This window comes from Gossypium hirsutum, chromosome D04, assembly GCF_007990345.1.
Source record: "Gossypium hirsutum isolate 1008001.06 chromosome D04, Gossypium_hirsutum_v2.1, whole genome shotgun sequence".
Lineage (NCBI taxonomy): Eukaryota > Viridiplantae > Streptophyta > Magnoliopsida > Malvales > Malvaceae > Gossypium > Gossypium hirsutum.
Window position 1 is genome coordinate 52,673,003 of NC_053440.1, and position 19,255 is coordinate 52,692,257.

The following is a 19,255-nucleotide window of genomic DNA, read 5'->3' on the forward strand; positions in this document are numbered from 1 at the left end:
AAATTTGGTTTACTTTGTGAAGTCTAAAATTGTTTCACGCAAAAAAAATGAATTATATAAAAGAAAGAGAAAAAAAATTGATTGGTAAAAAACTGTGTAACAAGAGAAAATGATATAACTTCAATATTAACATACTGATATCTTAAATGAAAACTCTTTTTTATTTAGCGACCCATAATTTTGGTGCATTACAGTCATTGTCTAGTAAAATATAGTAGACAGTTAGAGTTATTGTTATAGGTTATAGTCATAGATTATACAGATAAGGGGAATACGGGAGCTGTTTATGAAAGGGTAATCTCCACCCCAGCCCTATGCAGCAACCACCTCCATCCGACATAGCAGACATGCCTGTCAGTCTCCGGCTCGATTCCCAAAATATTCCCCCAAAGGTTAAACTCTAACGCTACATTGATTTATCTGATTAACTCCTTAAAACCATTCTTTCTTAATTAATAACCCAATCTCTACAACTACAAGTCTAGAGCCTTGAGCTATAGTTCTAAAAGATTGAGCATTGAGCACAATTTTGGAAGCATTGCAGAGTTCAATTTTTTTTCTCTCTTGAAATGGCCTTCACGTGCAATGATCACATAACCTTTTTCACCCCTTGGATCCCAAGTCCAACTTCCCTCACCAAACTCACAATGGAAACCCGACCCAACCAACATCCTATCTTCACTAAACCAAACCAAAACACACCCCGTTTCAGATTTGCTGGTTTTTTTTTAAGCTCACTCTACTAATTTATGCTTTTCTCCTCCTAGTACAAAAGCAAAATGTGTTATGTGGGGAAAGCAACAAAGATCTTCATCTTCATAGTTACAGCGTTGGTGGTATTGGGTCTTGTCTTGGGATTCGGGCTGCTTCGTCACCATAAGTCGCACTCACACAAATGCTCCGGTGGTGACTCTTGTCCTTCTCCTAATTTCTTCCCTAACCCTATCTCCACCCCTAATTCGCCACCCTTTTCTTCTTCCTCCTCCTCTTACAATCCTCCTCCTCCTGCCATTGGGTCTAACCAGCCCACCTCCCCTAACTCACCACCTACCTCAATCCCTACTGCTAACCCACCACCACCAGCTGTCCAGGACCCTACTCCTACACCTCCGCCGCCTGACGCTAACCCAAATCCTCCACCACAATCTACTCCTCCTCCTCCTCCTGCAGTGCTTCCAGTGCCTCCCTACAATCAGCCTACTCCGGTTCTGGTGGCTCCAGGTCCTGTGCATGCTTAGACTATCTGGTTAGTTCCATTAAAAAATAAACGTTTTCTTTTTTCTACTTTCAAATTTCTTGAATTAAGTAATTTTTTTTAGATGGGTTGTATAGTGGTGGGGATGATAATGGGTGAGATTTGGATTAGATTTTGATAATGGTGAATTTTGTTTTTTGTTTTTATTCATATTGAGAATTTAGTGATTTACCTACACAACCCACTTTTCAGATATAATGAATTGTGCATCTTGTCTGATAAATTGACAAAAATGGTTGTCGACTCTCTTGAATCTGGTGTTTTATCTTAGAATCTTACTCTTTATTGGATCAAATTTAGGCTGCAACGTGAAGCCATTGTTGTTGATTGACATGGGTAACTTTAACAATGATGAATGTTTACTCAGTTCTGTGAAATGGTTTTCTCCATTGTTGTTGGTAAGGTTGAGAACCTGTAAATCATACCGCCCTCCGTTGCTGGTGACTCAGTTTCTTGTTTTGGTATTTGGTAATGGGTAATTTTACAATTGAGTTGTGTGTCACACTCACGATATTGGTCAACAAATATATTTATCTAAAACTCATTTAAAAATCAAATTATGCTGCATAATATTTTTTATTCAAATATTATTATAGGTAAAATTTTATTGATTTATAAAATATAAAAAAATAAAATAAAAACACACTCATCATAATATAATTTATTATATATATATATGAATATTTTGATAATTTTTTTCATATAAACATACTTAAGCAAGGGGCCCGATCCTCTTTAAAATGAAAATTTTCACCTTTAATCTTTTTATAATTTTAAAATTTTTACATTAATGTATAATAAAATCATACTCTAGTCCCTTCAAAAATGAGGAAAAATAATTTAATTCTTTAAAAATTATAAAAATATAAATTATAAAAACGATAAAATTTCACTTTTATTACTGTAAAAATATATAAATTAATTTCAACCCTTTCAACCAATTTTCTAACTTTGCCATTGAGTATAATATAAATAGATTTAATATTTGATTTCACCTTCTATATAAAAGGTAAATTATTAGTTTAGTATTTGGTGAAATACTTTTTTTGTAAGTAATTTTCACTCTATCCGATCTCATAATAAATGGAAAATTATATAAAAAATCATTGAAAAATGAAAAAATTTCCTTTAATTTTTTTTTAAAAAAACAACTCAATAATTCAAAATTTAATTTTTGAAATTATAAAAAAAAACTTTTAACCTGTTATTATGCTTAAATTTAAAAAAATCTAAAAAGTAACTAAAAATGCAAGAAATTTGTAAAAAAAAAAGTCTCCAACATCAAAAAAATTTAAAATAAAAATAAAAATCTAGAATTTAGTTTTTGAAATTGTAATTACACTTAAATTTTCTTTAAAAATAAAGTTTACAAAATCGTAAAAGAATTCTAAAAATACTTGATTTTTTTAGAAAATCTAAATTTTGAGTTTTTATTTATAAAATTATGATTAAAATCATATAAAATGAAGAAAAAAATTTTAAAAAAAATTCTTTAAAATTTTGAAAATTCCAAAAAGAGTAAATAATTTTTTTAAAATAATTTGGATGAACCAAATGATTGGCAATAAGGGATGAATGGAAGGAGAAGTGGCATTGTTTTGAAAAAGGATTGAGGAATTTATTAATATTTGGTTGGGGAAACTAATTCAACAATTACGGTAACGTATCATGAAAATCTTTATACTAAAGGTTTAATAGTATTTTACTCTCTCAACTCAAAAAAATGAGTAAATTAAATTTTGTACATTTAGTGATGACGTGTCTGATAGAACAAGTAGACAACGATACGTGGCAAATATTTAAAAATAAAAATCCTAAAACAAATAAATTTTTAATAATTATTTGAAAAATCAAGTCCAGGATAAACTTGGACGAACAACTGTCCAATTCAAATGAACATGGATAAATGAATTATAATAAATATTTGAATTGCAAATTAATTATGATTTATTTAAATATTTAACAATTATTATGATGAATTGCTATAAATATGAAAAGGAAATTGAAATGAAAAGAACTAGAAAATTAATGCAAAATTTGGATTTTGAATCTTTATAGAAGGTTTTGGAGGAGAAAGAAAAGGGTAAGAAGATAGAGGAGAGCGATCACGGTGGTCGACGACTGACAGCAGTGGCTGGACTTTGCAAATTTTCCTTTGGATATTCATCTCCTGTCATCTATTTCACCTCTTACCACACTCGTCATCTCTTAGTCTTCTTTTCAGCCTTTACCTATCTCAGATTTCCTCACACTCATTTTTGGCAACCTTCAACAGCTTTTCTTCCATTTTTCCACTCTCTGCAAACCAAAGCTGAAATGCCAAATTCACCCATTTTAAACGCCTGTTATCTACAAGTGGGAAATCATAATATTATAATAATTATTTTATACTCATAATTTAATTATATAACAATTGGTATATTATATGTCCCTCAATGTATATATATACTATATTTTTTATCATATAATAGGTACTAAATATAATTATGTAACATTACAAAATAATTTTATATCATAATATTTATTGTCATTATATATATTAATTAATTTTTTTTTTAAAAATACACGAGATTTAAGAAAATAAGATGCTAAATGAGATATATTTTTCTGATGAATTTTTTAAACATATTTAAATTTGTTATATTTTCCTCAATTAAGGATTTTCCCCTAGTTTTTGTGGCTAAATTATAACTCTCTAGCTTTTACAAGGCTCAACTATAACCTTCTATAAATCACTTCAGATTTTATACCTCAAAAACCTCAAGCAGCCTTTATAAGCACAATTAAAATATGTAAATAATGGAGACCTCTCAAATGTGTGTGGTTACAAAGTGGTAAGCTTACTTAAATAATGGAAATGAGAATGATAAAATGATCTAACAATAAGCACCTAAGATATATATATATATATATATAAAAGAGAAAATGAAGAAATAAAGAATTGGAGACTTTTCTCTTAATTTCTATGTTTGGATGTTCATCTCTTGTGTCTTAATGTGTCTTTGACCTGAATTTATGCCAAGAAATGAGTTTATGGACGTTGGGGGATGAAATCTAGCCATTAGAAGCATTAATTTCAGGTTTAAAAACACTTGCAGAGCTTTGGAGTGTAATATATTTCTTCAAAATTTGACCGTTAAGGCACAAGCATTGCACCCCAATTGGAAAGGTGTGGTACCTCCTGAAAAAGGGTGTGAAACCTGGGTGGAAGGGTGTTATACATTTGTGCCTTATTGCACACTGACTTCTAGGTACTGCACATTTTAGGCAAGGTGATGTACCTAACCTCAAAACACTTAAAAGAAATTCTTAAAAATTATTTTTCAAGGCTTAAATTTGTTTTGAAAATGTTTGATAAAATTTTCAACCATGTGTTCACTAAATGACTTAGAAAATATATTATATAAATTTTATCTGAAAATGTTATTATATCAAAATTTTAGGACATCAAAGCTAACAAAGACTAACCTTAAGGCTAAAGCATAGCTTTAGTTGTCAAGGTCATGTGTTTGAACTTGCTTAGAGCAAAATTTTGAATATTTTGTAACCTGCTATGCAAAGCCGGATATTCAAATATGTTATTTAAATAATGAATGCATATTCAGATAATGGATATCCGAAGGGGTCTATCCAAATTTGAATATTAACCGAATCTGTAAATTTCAGATCAGATATTTGAATCCACAATTTAAATTGCTACCCCTAAGCTCATGCAATTGAGTGAGTTATATTCATCTCCAAAAAGCAAACCAAACAATAGAATAGCAAGCACACTCGAAATAGACCTTGAATGGAATGTCTATTCCATTCAACCAAACATAAAGTAAGGGTTCATTTTCATTCTTAATTTTGAACGATTGCTTTACCTTCAATGTTAGCATAATTTTAAATACTTAAAAACATTTGCAATGTCTTTGATGCCGACACAACTCCAAATATTTGTGAATTACCACAATTTTTGTAAGAAGAAATACAAGCAAATTTTCCTAAATCAAATAGGCCTCACCCATGACACAAGGCCCTTATCACTACTTTTTGCATCAAGCAATGTCATTTTATAACCTTTCCTTCAGCTAAGAAGGGGCAATTGTTATACATGAATATTTTGGTCATGATATGGTACCACCAATGACCCCTATTTATACTCTTCTTGGGATTAGGGTAGAAAGGGGGAGGGTTCTTCCTCTCTTGTACTTCTATTAGCCACCCAAGGCAATTCTCGATCCCTTTTTTCCACCATGGGAGCTCTCCATATTTTCTCCCCTTCATCTCCTTCATTTACAGCTCTCCACCCTACAAGTAAGGGTGATATTGGCTTGATTCGTTAGGATTTTTTTAGATATTTTGAACCATCCATCATAATTTGGTTCAATTTGGTTCGATACTCAGTTTTTCCATATTAATTTTTTATTTTTAATTTTAGACTTATTTTAAAAATATGAGTTTTTTTATGGCTTTTGAATATTATTTGACAAAATTTCAAGATCTTTTTTTATAAATATTTCTAAAAAACAATAGACTTTTAAAAACTTTTAGATTATTTTCACTATTTTAATTATAAAGTATTTATTTTTATATCATAAAAATTAAAATTAATTATATATTAAATAAAAATAAAATTGAGTTTGATTTAAGGTAATCGCGAGTTTTGAACTTACATTCCATAAATCGTTTAAACACATCGATTCAAGTTGATTTTCGGTGTTTCTATTTTTCTTGCTCAATGCTACCTACAAGGGTGAACCATTCTAAACTCCCATCACCTTCTCCTCTCTTGTTGATTTCTTGTATCAATACTATTAAACTAACAACTCATCAATTATTTATATTATGAATTATGGATTGTAATGATGTCTTACTTAAATCTTACTCTTCTACTCTTATAAGTTATAAAGTCTTACATGTTAAATTCTATTTCAACAAATCAATTATTTTAATTATTAATATGATTAATTTATAATATATTATACTTAATAACAAATTATTTCATAAAACAAATTAGTTTTATATCATCTTAATACTAACAAATGTTTATGTTAGAAAAAAATAATTTTAGATTTTTTGGTTTATTCATGTTAATTTTTAGGTCTATGCTCAGGGTTCGTGGTTATCTCTCCTAACAATGTCGTTTTTATAGTTCAAACCCTGATCTCCCCTTAAAAATTGCAATATACTTTACTATTGCATCCAACACTTATCAGTCATATTAGTACTAACTACTAATAAGTTATAAAATATAAAGAGTTTTTATAATATTATTAGAAAATCATATAACAAAAGCTTACTTTAAAAGATGATTTCATTGGGCTATCATGGCCTTGAGAATGACTTCTTGATGGTTGGTTAAAGTTTACTTTAAGCCTCAAAGCCCAAAGTTCAAAAACTAGTGCAAGAGTTGAAGAATAAAAAATTAACTGAATAAGGTAATTTGATATCTAATCCAATAGGAAAGGAAGCTCAACATAATTTGAAAAAAAAAGGGCCAATTTTATGTTTTGGTTACTCTACTATGCTTAATTTGTGAATTAGTCCCTATACTTTTTAAAAAGAGTAAGGGTAGAGGTTGTCTAAGGATTGAACTTGAGATTGGAGTCCACTCAAGGCTTGATATCAAGCCTAAGGGTGAGCAAAGCTCAATTCGATTTGAAAAAATCGAAAAAAAAATTGAATTTCTAGTTAATCAAATTGAGTTGTTCGAATTATTTGAGTCAACTAGAATAAGTAATTCAAGTTCCGAGTTCGAGTCGAGTTGAATTTTACAATTCGAATAACTCGAATAACAAATTGATGTAAATACTCCTTTGGTTCCTGTAAATTTTGAAAATGAGCAAATTGATCTCTCTTTCAACAAAAATTACAAAATAATTCAAAATGATTTTTAAAATACAAAATATTTATAAAAGTTCTAAAATTTATATATATTTTTAAAAATTAGAAAAATTAAAAAAACTAAAGAATATATATAAAGAAAGTTGAAATTTTAAATTTTTTCTAAAATAATAATTTTTGGGACCTAAATAAGTTAATTAATGATTCAAGTTTATCATATTAAAATATTTTATTTTATTTTTATTTTTCTTTGAAAAAATTTTCAAATTTATGTGCTTTAACATGACATTAATTATATTGTAACAATATTTTAATTTGTCATGTTTAAATTTTTTTTAATTTAACTCGAACAATTTCACTCGGCTCAATTCAAAAAAAATTCAAATCAAGTTAGGATGATAAAATAGGACTCATCAACTCGAAACTTTTTCACTCCATCCATGGTTCAGTAAACAATTTAGTCTTTGGACTTTAATTTAACTTAATTTGATCTTTTAATTTTGTAATGTCATTAGTAAGTCAAAAAAACTAATATCGTTAATTATTCATAGACGTTAATTTTTCATACGAATAAAATTTCTAATTAATCATACTTGTATGAATTATTTTGTGTTGCAAAGGGTGTTTTTAAGAAAAATATAACTTCGCATTTTAATCGGAATTGTTAATGTTCTTAATTATTTAGATAAACTAATGTCAGGATAATAGATTTGGTTGGTCATTCACATATACAGCTTGGACAAATTTTGAGGCCCGTATTTTGGATCGGGATAGGCTTGGGTAAGCATAAAATATGCTAAATAAAAGTAAATGAATCAAATTATCTCAAAGATTAAAATTGAATATAATAAAAGGACTAAAACCATAATTTTACCATTTCAAAGGAAAGACTCTTCCAAAATTAAACCTTATGATACTCTCTTGCATATCATGTGTAGTTAATGCATCATGTAATCATAGATTATTAATCCTCCGGTCTTCATTACTCATTAACCTAAAATTTGAGTTTATCAAATCAGTTATTTTAAATAGTAATATAATAGTTGTAATATCTTATTTTTATAAAAAAATTTAAGAAATTAATTTTGCATAAAAAATTAATTTTGAATTTTTTGTGCTGACAAATATTTATTTTAATACATTAATAGAAACTATTACGACATATAATAATAATAGTAATAATAATAATAATCAAATTCAAAATAGTCTAAATCCAATTTAAAAAAATTAAAACTGCGGATTGAGTTTTAGCTCCATTGGTATGTGCATTGTTGCTAATGCAGAAAAACATGAATTCGCATAATCCTCCTATTTATGGGTTGAGAGGAGTTGTGAGTAATTTTAGACATGCTCTCAAAAAAAAATGATTGAAAATGTTTATTTTTATGAATCCAAATCACAAAATAAGCCGAACAAATTGCTTAATAGAAAAGAAAAAGCAGAAAAAAGAATCACAACGATAAAACAAACATTATTTAAAGATCCTCACAAAAGAAAGGAACCTCGGAAGGGCTTAGGCCTTAGAGGACCTAAACCAGCATCAGCATGAGTCCAATTCCCAGTGTGATGCATGTATGCAAATTTTCCCCGTTAGACGATTTTGGAGGTGGTGGTGAGCCTCCAGAAGGTGTCCCAGGAGGTGATTTTGGTGAATTTGCTGCCGCTGCCGTGGTGTCTACTTCAATCTTCATTCCTTGGCCACAATGTCCTGCTGCCACAGATGAAGTATCGCTTTCCTGGGGTAAACAATGGTATCACTGTGTTGCCACCGGTATGTGTCTTCATTGGGTTACTTGTTCCGCACGAGTCGTAGTTTGCCTTTGTAACTTCAAGCACATCATGGTTCGTCGTGTACTTGAAAACTGCAGATAAAACAGGTTACTTAAAACTCATTATTAATGCATGCAGTCACTATCATACATAGGCCTACGACTTACTCAGATTATCTCCGACTGAAAATGTTTGAGATACAGCCCAAGCTTGTAGGTCAGTGCTTGTATCCCAGCCTCCACCGGGAGCTCCAACTGTGTGATTGGCCGCCATGGCTAACTGGAAGAGCATGGCTAGGGCAGCTAAACATACTAATGCTCTTTGCACTGCCATTTTCCTGGCTATGAATTAGGTGATCAAATTTTGGCCTTGAAAGAACAGATTGACTGGGATTTGGGTTTGTACTAGGAGTTATTTATATAAAGCAAGATAGACCATTTTTTTTTAATAAAATTAATGCTTTCTTCTCTTGTCTTCTTCACCCAAACCGTTTTATTATAGATTTTCCGAAGGTGGTTGTTTACTTATTGTTCAGAGTAATACTATAGTATGGTATAATAATTGTTGATTGGTTTGGTCATAGCAATCAACCAATCAAAGCTGCCCTTATCTTTTGACTTAGACATATAAGAACTCCTTCAAGCAATATTCTTGTGTTTGTATATATATAATTTGATAGACTGCTTAATACATTTATATATGGATTTATATAGACTTTATATATATATATATGATTGTATTTGATATACTATTAATATATACTAGAAATTCTATTACACGCGTGTACGTGTGGAAATCACGAAATTAGAATACAGATGTGTATTTAAAAATAACATACAATAAATAACGGAATGTATTGTTTGAGACTAATTAATCATAATAGCACATGAAATATGTACCATATTAAAATTAAAAAAGATTAAATTGTGAGTAAAACGAAATTTAAACAAATAAATATATCATATTATAAACAAATGTTAAATGCACTACAATTATTTATTATGATTTTATTAACAATTGTTGAGTTAGTGTCGAGTTGATTTGTAACACTAACTCAATTAACAATATTATTAATATATACAACTAATGGAGATAATAACTTGTGCATATTAAAATAAAAATGGTCAATTTTATGTTTTACTAATGGCTGAAGTTTAAATCTCATTATAGGCATATTTTATAATTTGTTTTTGTTAAAATGAAAAAAAAAACTAAAAATACCCTCAAATAGGAGAACTTATTTAGTTATTTTAATTACGTAAAAACGTTTTCGTAATTTCCTAATCGAGTTGGTGACCCGATTGAGTGTGATACCAAGTCAGTAAAACAATCAATAAAATTTACCTTGGTTCAAAATTTAATCTAAATTATATTAAAAAAAATCTACATGTAAGATTAATATTGTTATTTTTAAAATTTATTAACAAGGTATTATTAATGTTTCTATAATCGAATCAATGGCCGGAGTGATTAAACTATTAGTTTTTAGTTTGATTAGTTCGATCGATCTGATCAATTAGTGCAATTTGATTAAATAAATTATTAAAAAATCATAAAAAAATAAAAACTAAAAAACCCTGGCTCAATTATTCCATCATCTTCCTCCAAATCGATATACCGATCAATTCTCAATCCAACCAACCGATCCGGTCTGGTTCCAAAAATCTTGAGCAGTATCATAAAGGGTTAATGTACACTTTAGCCTTTGAACTTAGCAACTTGTACTTACTTGATATCTAAACTTATTTTTGAACTGTTAAGTTTTTAATATCAACCAATCAAACTATGACACGTGTATTTTAATGACCAATTATATTATGCCATGTGTATTAAAAAAGAAAATTATTAATTTATTTTTCAATTTTTTTAGTTAAAAATAATTTTAAATTAATTAATTAAATATTCATCCCATCACCTTTCTTCTTTCTCTCTTTGTTCCTTCTAACCATTTATAGTGGATAGAAGGAAGCCAGTTTTGGAGATAAACCGGAAGCTCGCTCTGCCTCTAACCCAAAAGACTAAAGATGAATCATTTATGCTCTTAACCTTTCTGCCAGAAAGATTACAAATGAGTTTTTGACTCGAAAAAATAAATTAAAATGAGAGGGGAAAGAAATTAGTGGGAAATGGGAGTATTTATAAGGGTAATTTTGAAGAAAAATGAGTGTGAAATGAGAGTAAAAGTGGTAAAATAACGTTGGTAGTGATAAATTTTAAGGATTTTTTAATCTAATTAATATTTAAAATATATTAGATTAATTTCGTAAATATCTCGAGGCGGGACAGTTTCATGTTAAACCCAAACCCGACCCGACCTGACCATCCTTTAAAGTTAACCCGACTCGCCTCGAAACCCAATTTTAAGAAGAAGAAAAAAAATTGACTCTATCTGGTCGAGTCGACTCGGAACCCATCGATTTTGAATTTTTTATCATCTCTAAGTTCTAATTAAGTTCAAAAAAAAGTTTAAATACTAAATAAATACAAATTATGAAGTTCAGGCGTATCATAAAATTAATTAATATTTAGGCATTGATAGTGAAATACCAACTCATATATTGTAGCAGATAAAGCCATCCTTACTTTATACAGAATTTGTAGTGTACAACTATGCCTGATCCAAATGTCCAGAGTCTAGAAGGAGCAACTTGTGAAGCTGAAGATTCATTTTATTAAATTTTGAAGTTATTTTTATAAGATGATATTCAATAAATTTATATTTAAATTTGAGTATCTATAATTGTTTTTTTTATTTCCGACTAATCTTTTAAAAATAGACGATGAAATTGTAAGTTGTGGGATGTGATTAGTTGATTGATTAGGTTGCTAATTAAAAATAATGGTTTTTCTAACTAATAGTTTCAAAATAATTATTTTTTTTTGTGTGTGTAATGTAGTTGAAATAAGCAAAAGATTACATAGTCTTATTTATAAATAAATTGTCTCTAGTGTTATCCTCTTTTAAAACTTCTTGAATCGTTAAGGAGGGACGTCAAATCTATGTAAATCTTCATTATTTGTGAAGGCCATCTTTGTTATTGTATCCGCTACCTTATTAGATTCCCTAATAACATATCTCAAGAACCACTTCTCTTCATTTGATAGAATATGTTTAATTCACCTGACCAAAGTAGAATTTGATCTTTCAAGTTTGCTATCGCCAATAGTTCCAATGACCTCGAGATTATCAGATTGGATAACAATCTCGTCGTAGCCTTATTTTTGAAGCAAAAGTAAGCCATCCAATATGCCCCAAAGCTCAGCAACAAAGAGCACTTCCCCAAGAATCGATTATAGCTCAAGATCTATTTTCCCTTTTCATCGCGTATTACTCCACCTGCAACAGATAAACCAGATACGAATAATAGCTTTAGAAATTGAAGAAATCTTTGATGACTAACTCATTTGTAATAGGAGATCCAAATAGGTAGGAATTCATTATTAGGGCTAAAATGAAATTTTAAAAGTTTAAGGATTAAAAGGTAAAAGAATTGCTTTAAAAATATTTACATTTAAGATTTTAGTTAGTATAATACCAATCTACTTAGGGATAGCAAAAAATCTAAATTTGATCGGTTTCAACAGTCCGTTAACATCGGATTATTTTTGAAAAATTGGGTTTGAGGCAGGTCAAGTCGAGTAAAATTACAAACAAAAATTAAATCAAATTGAGTTTGAAGTAAATCTACTCTATCCCTAAATATTTACAAAAATACTCTTGATATATATATATATGAAGCTATTGCTTTCAATAAATAAATTTATAAATAAGTATATATTAAAATTTAAGTCTAAATTAAAAAATATATATTTTCTTTAAAATAAAAATAAAACAATTAAAAATATAATCTTATTTGCTTTAAAATAAAATAATTAAATAATTAAATTAAATTTAGATTGAGTGGAAATCGAATCTTGTATTAAATTTGGATTTCGAGATGAGGATGAATCGGAAGTCTATTGAGGGAGCCAAGGCCACAATATGGTGAAAAAGGTCGTCACAAAACTCCAAAATTTTATCTCTTTAATACCTTATTTAAAAAATCTCATGTGACTCAATAGGCTAGAAACGGCAAAAGAAAATAAGGAAAAAGCCCATGTTTGATTATTTGGAAGTCAAAATAACATTTTTAAGAATTTTTAAAAAAAAAAATTCAATTTTTTTAAAATTTTAAAACTCTATTTTTTTAAGGATAAACTATAAAAATAGTCACTTTTGTTTGCCTCAGATTACATTTTAGTCACTTTTGTTTGAAATGTTACGTTTTAATCACTTATGTTATCGTTTTATTATGAAGTGGTCATTCAACCGTTAAAATCCATTACCTCCCTAACGGCAATCCTACGTGGCAGGCTAAATGGGTTTTAAATGTCAACTTGGATGTCTCGGTGTTGGGATGAAATGGGTAACTCAGTTTTTAAGGAGGGAAGTCCAAATATATATATATTATAAAAATAACATTTTTATATTTTATTATTATATGTATTTAGGGAAATAAAAACAAAAATTGAAACATTTACATATAAAAAACCTGAGATATATATTTTTGTTAAGCTACAATTTAACATATTTTTTAATGGGTAGATTATAATGGGAAAAATACCAAAAAAAGCCGTTTTTTTCAAAATTTACCGAAATGGGCCGATTTTTTGATTATTTACCGGAATGGGCCATTTTTCGGAAAATCACGTCCATGTCAGCTCGATGTCAGGGTACGTGTCAGGACATCGCGTCCACGTCAGCGCGACCTACTGACGTGGACACAAACCGCGCCTACGAGGACGCGATTTGCTGACGTGGCATGAACAGTTTATGTTTTTAGCTTGGAAAACTTTGAAAGGCCATAACTTTTGGCTCGGTTGTCCGATTGAGACGAATTTTTTTTTTTGATTTCGAATTACTTTTCGAAATCTACGCGCTGACAAACTGCTTAGAGATGAATAGGGACTAATTTGTAAATTATAATTTGTTAGTTACGAGTATAGGGACTAAAGTGTAATTATTTCAAAATTAGCATGAAATTTTTGTATTTAAGAATATTTGAATGTTATGGAAGGATGAAGTTGAATTTGAATTGCAAAACGAAGCTTAGATTTGAAAATATGACTATTTAGGTTTTAGGGACTAAATTGAACAAAATGGAAAATTTTAGGGAACTTCTCAAAAGTAGAATGAGCTGACTTATACCTATAACAGGATGATATAAGACAATTCTATAAAAAAATATCTGGTGTTTACTTCAAATAAATAAGGAAAATAATGATTTGAATATTTCAAAATTCAATTTTAAATCGAAAAAATCGAAATTTAGGGGCAAAAAAGGATTTTTTTGACGAAAACTGCGGCAAACCGCCTTCGGCTGTTTTTCAGCACGTAGATCTCGAAAAGTTATTCGAAATAAAAAAATCGTCTCAATCGGATAACCGAGCCAAAAGTTATGGCCTTTCAAAGTTTTCATGCCACGTCAGCAAATCGCATCCTCGTAGGAGCGATTTGTGTCCACGTCAGCAGGTCGCGCTGACGTGGACGCGATGTCCTGACATGTACCCTGACATCGCGCTGACGTGGACGCGATTTCCCGGAAAATGGCCCATTCCGGTAAATAATCAAAAAATCGGCCCATTTCGGTAAATTTAAAAAAAACGGCTTTTTTTGGTATTTTGCCCGATTGTAATATCATATATTTAATTTTTTTATACTTTAAAATATAAAATATTAAAATAAATTATTATATAATTAGAAATAAATAGAATCTGGATGGGCTTAGGGCTTCTTTTTTTAAAAGCAATGGACTCGGGGCTGAAATATTAACACCTAGGACATATTCGATTTTTTAAGCTATTCTTTTTCTTTGTCCAAAGGGTTAATATCATTTTTGGCCCTTGACAATTAGGTTCATTTTTGTACCTATACTCTCTTTTTTTTTGTCCATTTTAGCACTTGAACTTGACAATCAAGTCCATTTTGATCCCTAAACTTGAAAAATATAAAAGCTCATCACTTGAAAATTACCAAAAAAATTATATAAATTTTCAAGTGATGACACGGTACAATCTCATATTATCACATTCAAGGTTTTAATAATCGGACCAATGGTTGAACAGATCAGACTACTGATTTCTTATTTAACCAAATTGACCAGTTTGACCAGCGGAACAACAATAATTAAATAAATACTTAAAAATTCATAAAAATCTAAAAACAAATTACTAAACTGATTCAACCTATCCAACTATAAAATTTTGTCTCGGTTTCTACCAATTTCAAGTAGTTTTCGAGCCAATTGATCCAACCCCTTTATTCGGATTGACATATCAGTCAATTCTCAATCCATTCAATTCAATCTTATTTTAGTAACACTTGTCACATTATCAAATCTTGACAGAATCAAAGTTCATGGGTAAAAATAAATCTAATTCCCAAGTTCAAAAACCAAATAAACCAAAAAAAAAAATACAAGTACCAAAGTGAACATAATTGCTAATTTCAGAAGCTAGAAATTTTATTATCTCTCCTCCAAATCTATATTGATTCAAGTCCAAATTGATTTAAATTCTAATGTACAATATAATGGCATGCACACTAGGGGTGTAGCTAGGGGGTTGGCAGTGGCCATGCCCTCCTAAAATAGAAAATTTTTCATTTCGACTCTTTAAAATTGTACTTTGGCCTTCCTAAAAATGATTAAAATTTGATTTAATCCTTTAAAAATTATAAAAATATAAACTATTCAAATGATAAAATTACATTTTTATTATTACAAAAATTATAATTTAATATCAATTCCCAAAAAAAAGTTGGCATATTATATACAACAACCTATGTATTGCATGAAAAAACTAATTGAATAGACATTTATACTTTAATTAATTTTCAAAAAATATATAATTTTTTTATCCCTCAATCAAATCACATCAAATGTAATTAAAAATCTATATTATAATTTTTATGATAGATATAAAGTTGATCCATAAATAAAACAAGAATGATTCTTGTCCAACATTTTGATTGGAAACCATTTGCTTTGAGATTTGTGGGAGTTCAAAGAATAAGTTCCCACTTTCCCATCTATCTACCAAACATCACCCATGCAATTTTTCTTTTTAATTTCATCTTCAAATTGATTCTTACAATATTGAACTCAATTTAATTTGCCCCCTTAAACTTGGATCGTTTTTGTTTTAATTGCCCCAAATTTTTTTTATTAATTTGGTCACCACCGTTAAGAAAATTGATCAAACTAATTACTCAACTATTAAATCCTTTTTTATCCTTTTTCTATTTCCTCTCATTTTCTTCATTTTCTCCTTTTTAACCCAAAAATTTTACCCACCACCGCCCTTAAATATTTAGTTGTTGCATAACAAAAGAAGAAGTGTCCCTAGACATCGTTCATTGACAGGGCAACGCTCACTAACGAGGGTTCGACAGAGGAAACGACAACATCTTTAAGGGAGGCAACAACTAAGGTTTATGTAGAGAAAGATGAAAAAAAATAAGGAAGAAAAAATATTAAAAAAAAGGAAAAAAAAAGACATTCTATTAAATTAACAATTTTTCTGAGATTATCAAAATAAGGACCTAAATTTTAAAGTAACTTTGGCTCCAACAATGCTTATCTTTTATATATATATAAAGATTTTACAAATATACTTCATTTATCCTGCTAAACTAGTTATTTTTCAATTGTTAGTGGTATTTTTATTTTTTAAATATATATTTTATAAAAATTAATTAATTTAAATATTTTTACTTTTAAGAAAAAATTGACTATGATAACTTAATTAAGAAAAAAGTACATTTATATTATATATAAATTAAATATATACTATTATAATCTAAATATTAAAATACAGTCTTAACTCGATTGACATGAGCATTGTTGCTAATGAAGGAGGACGTGGGGTCAAGTGCATTGTAGCGCTTTATTCTCCTATTTATGAATTAGGGAAGGGTTATGGGTAGTTCTAAGCATTGTGTCAAAAAGAACAAATATGATCAGAACCTATAATGAAATTGTTCAAAAACAAATTAATACAAATAATTACTTTTAAATAAAGTTAAATAAAAATTACTTTTAAAAAGAAAATAGAGAGAACTATGTGCCAACCTACTCAAGTTTGAATTACAAGTTTTGGATTATTCATTTATTAACATAAATAAAATTTAGGTTAAATTCTATTATTAGTCCTTGTATGTTACAAAAGTTATGGATTTTATTTTTGTAATATAATTGGTCATTTTCAGTCTTTATATTTTTCAATTTTTCAAATTTTATTCCTTGGCAAACGATAGTTGTTAAATTCATTAAGTTCTGATATTTTCAAAGTTTGACCCAACAAATGTATTATCATATGTGTATGCTATGTGAGCTTGTTATTTACACATATCACTCACTAAAAATCCAGTTAATGAATTAACGATTCTCTTTTATGCCAAAAATTGAATTTTCAATATTCAAAAAGTATAAGAACTTAAAATAATTCAATTGGAGAATATAGTTTAAATCTATAACTGTGCACATAGTACATGAATAGTAATTGAATTTAACCAGACGGATTTAAATGCTACTATTTAGGACTAAAATTGACCAATTTGAAAAATATCGAGACTAGCTTTATCAAATTAAAGTACAGGAAGTAACTTCACAAATTTCGTGAGCTAGAAGGACTAACAGCAGGATTTAACCTAAAATTGAAGATTGATATTTGGAACAACTCAAACATGACCATAAACATGTATATGTACTGCTCACCATCACGTGTTTCAATTTGGGAACACTTAAAAAGGATGTGAAGATCAACCCCATGATTTTGGACTATGGAATAAAAGAGGAAATCAAACTTGACTATTCAACCCCCAAAAGAAAAAGATTTTAATATGTGTCAAATGAATGGTTTTTGTCCATTAAATTTGGGTTTTTTAAAATATTCAACATTCTGGAAGTCCACAAACTTAAAAGAAAAAATGAAAATGGACGGCATGTAAGAGGAAGAAGCAGTCAAGTATGAACCATACAAGTGGAGTGATGCATCAACTCAAATCCAACATGTGGCCAATAAAAGCAACAAAACAACAAAGAACACACATTCATACTCAAATCACCTCTCTCCATGTGTTTTGTCCTGCTACAATGCATCCCCCCAAGGACTGCCGCTGATAATTGACACCCCTTGCCCCAGCTGGTGGGCAACCACCCCCTCCTTATAAAGAGACCTTTAATTCTTGGCCATAAATTATACTTGTATCTTTGGTAAACTAAAATTGACTTGGTAACCACTCAAACCATACCATTCCCCCTTTTGAGTCCCCCTCTAAGCATCTCATGAAGCTTGGCTTTTTTCCTTGTTTATTCAAAATTATTGATGTTTTCTTTTAAACCTCTTTTGGTACAATTAGTTGGAGCATTTGAGACCCCATCCTAAGATTCCCTTGATATTTTCTTTTGGGGTTGGGAGTATGGCATTTGTTTTAAAGCATTTTCTCAACCACAAATTTTAAAGTTCTTTTTTTTGGATTTCTACCCCGGTAACTAGCTAAAAATAGCATGAATATCTTTGTACCAAGTGTTAACTTATATTTTGTCTATTCTACTAAAAATGAGTCAATTAGTCCTTATATTTTAGATTAAAAAGTGAATCGCTTCTCTCGCTGTTAAATTTATCATTCATTTATACATGTAAAAACTAACAGAATAACCAAACGTTAACATGTGGCGTCCCACGTGCACTTCATTTTGACATGCATGAACTAATTTCTAACCGCAGAATGATCTGTTTACATTTTGGTCTAACCTATATGAACTAATTTATCCGTTTTTTGTTAGTAAAGAAAATAAAACACAATTCAACTTCTAATATAAAAATCTAGTAGTACTTTTATTCGATAGTTAGAATAGATTCCTATTAACCTCATAGTTAAATCAGATCGAACCTTAAACAGTCTTTAAAATTATTTTCTTCGAATACAAAATTTTATTTCAAAATATTAAATTTAGATCTAATTGGATGGGGACACGTTTAAAGGTTTATTTTACTTGGTTTAACGTCCAGAACTTTCGAGGAAAATGGCAAAAGATTAATGAAGAATCAACAGAGACAAACTTGTCATGTAGTGGAGTACATTGCGTCATATATATAATTTTCCTCAGTCCAACGCCCTTGTTATATATCCCCTATTTTCTCCCAAACTTATTACCCATTTTTCCCATTCAAATTCTCTAGATCATCCTCCAACAATGTGCAAAGGCTTACAACAAGGAAGCACATCAAGTTCTTGTCTGAAACAGGGTGTCTCACTCTCACCTAATGCAAATCCTAGGGTTTCAACAAGGTTGGTGAAGTGTGAGCTCTGCAACTCCAGGGCAACCTTATATTGTCAAGCAGATGATGCATACCTGT

The 19,255-nt window shown here is 29.4% G+C and overlaps 1 protein-coding gene and 1 pseudogene across 2 annotated transcripts; one reads left to right on the plus strand and one right to left on the minus strand.

Moving 5' to 3' along the window:
• The first annotated feature begins 273 nt into the window (after positions 1-273).
• On the plus strand, positions 274-1,757 carry LOC121215944 (pollen-specific leucine-rich repeat extensin-like protein 3). Of its 2 annotated transcripts, XM_041090852.1 has the most exons (3): positions 276-392; positions 768-1,246; positions 1,556-1,757. In XM_041090852.1, exons 1-2 carry the CDS (start codon positions 315-317, stop codon positions 1,236-1,238), a joined length of 549 nt encoding a protein of 182 aa, XP_040946786.1. In that variant the 5' UTR covers positions 276-314; the 3' UTR covers positions 1,239-1,246; positions 1,556-1,757. The 2 variants fall into 2 exon arrangements, with proteins under 2 accessions (XP_040946785.1, XP_040946786.1); XM_041090851.1 differs by lacking the exon at positions 1,556-1,757 and having other exon boundaries at positions 274-392; positions 768-1,488.
• A 6,772-nt stretch (positions 1,758-8,529) lies between these two features.
• LOC121216134 (uclacyanin 1-like) lies at positions 8,530-9,187 on the minus strand (annotated as a pseudogene).
• Between the last annotated feature and the right edge of the window lie 10,068 nt (positions 9,188-19,255).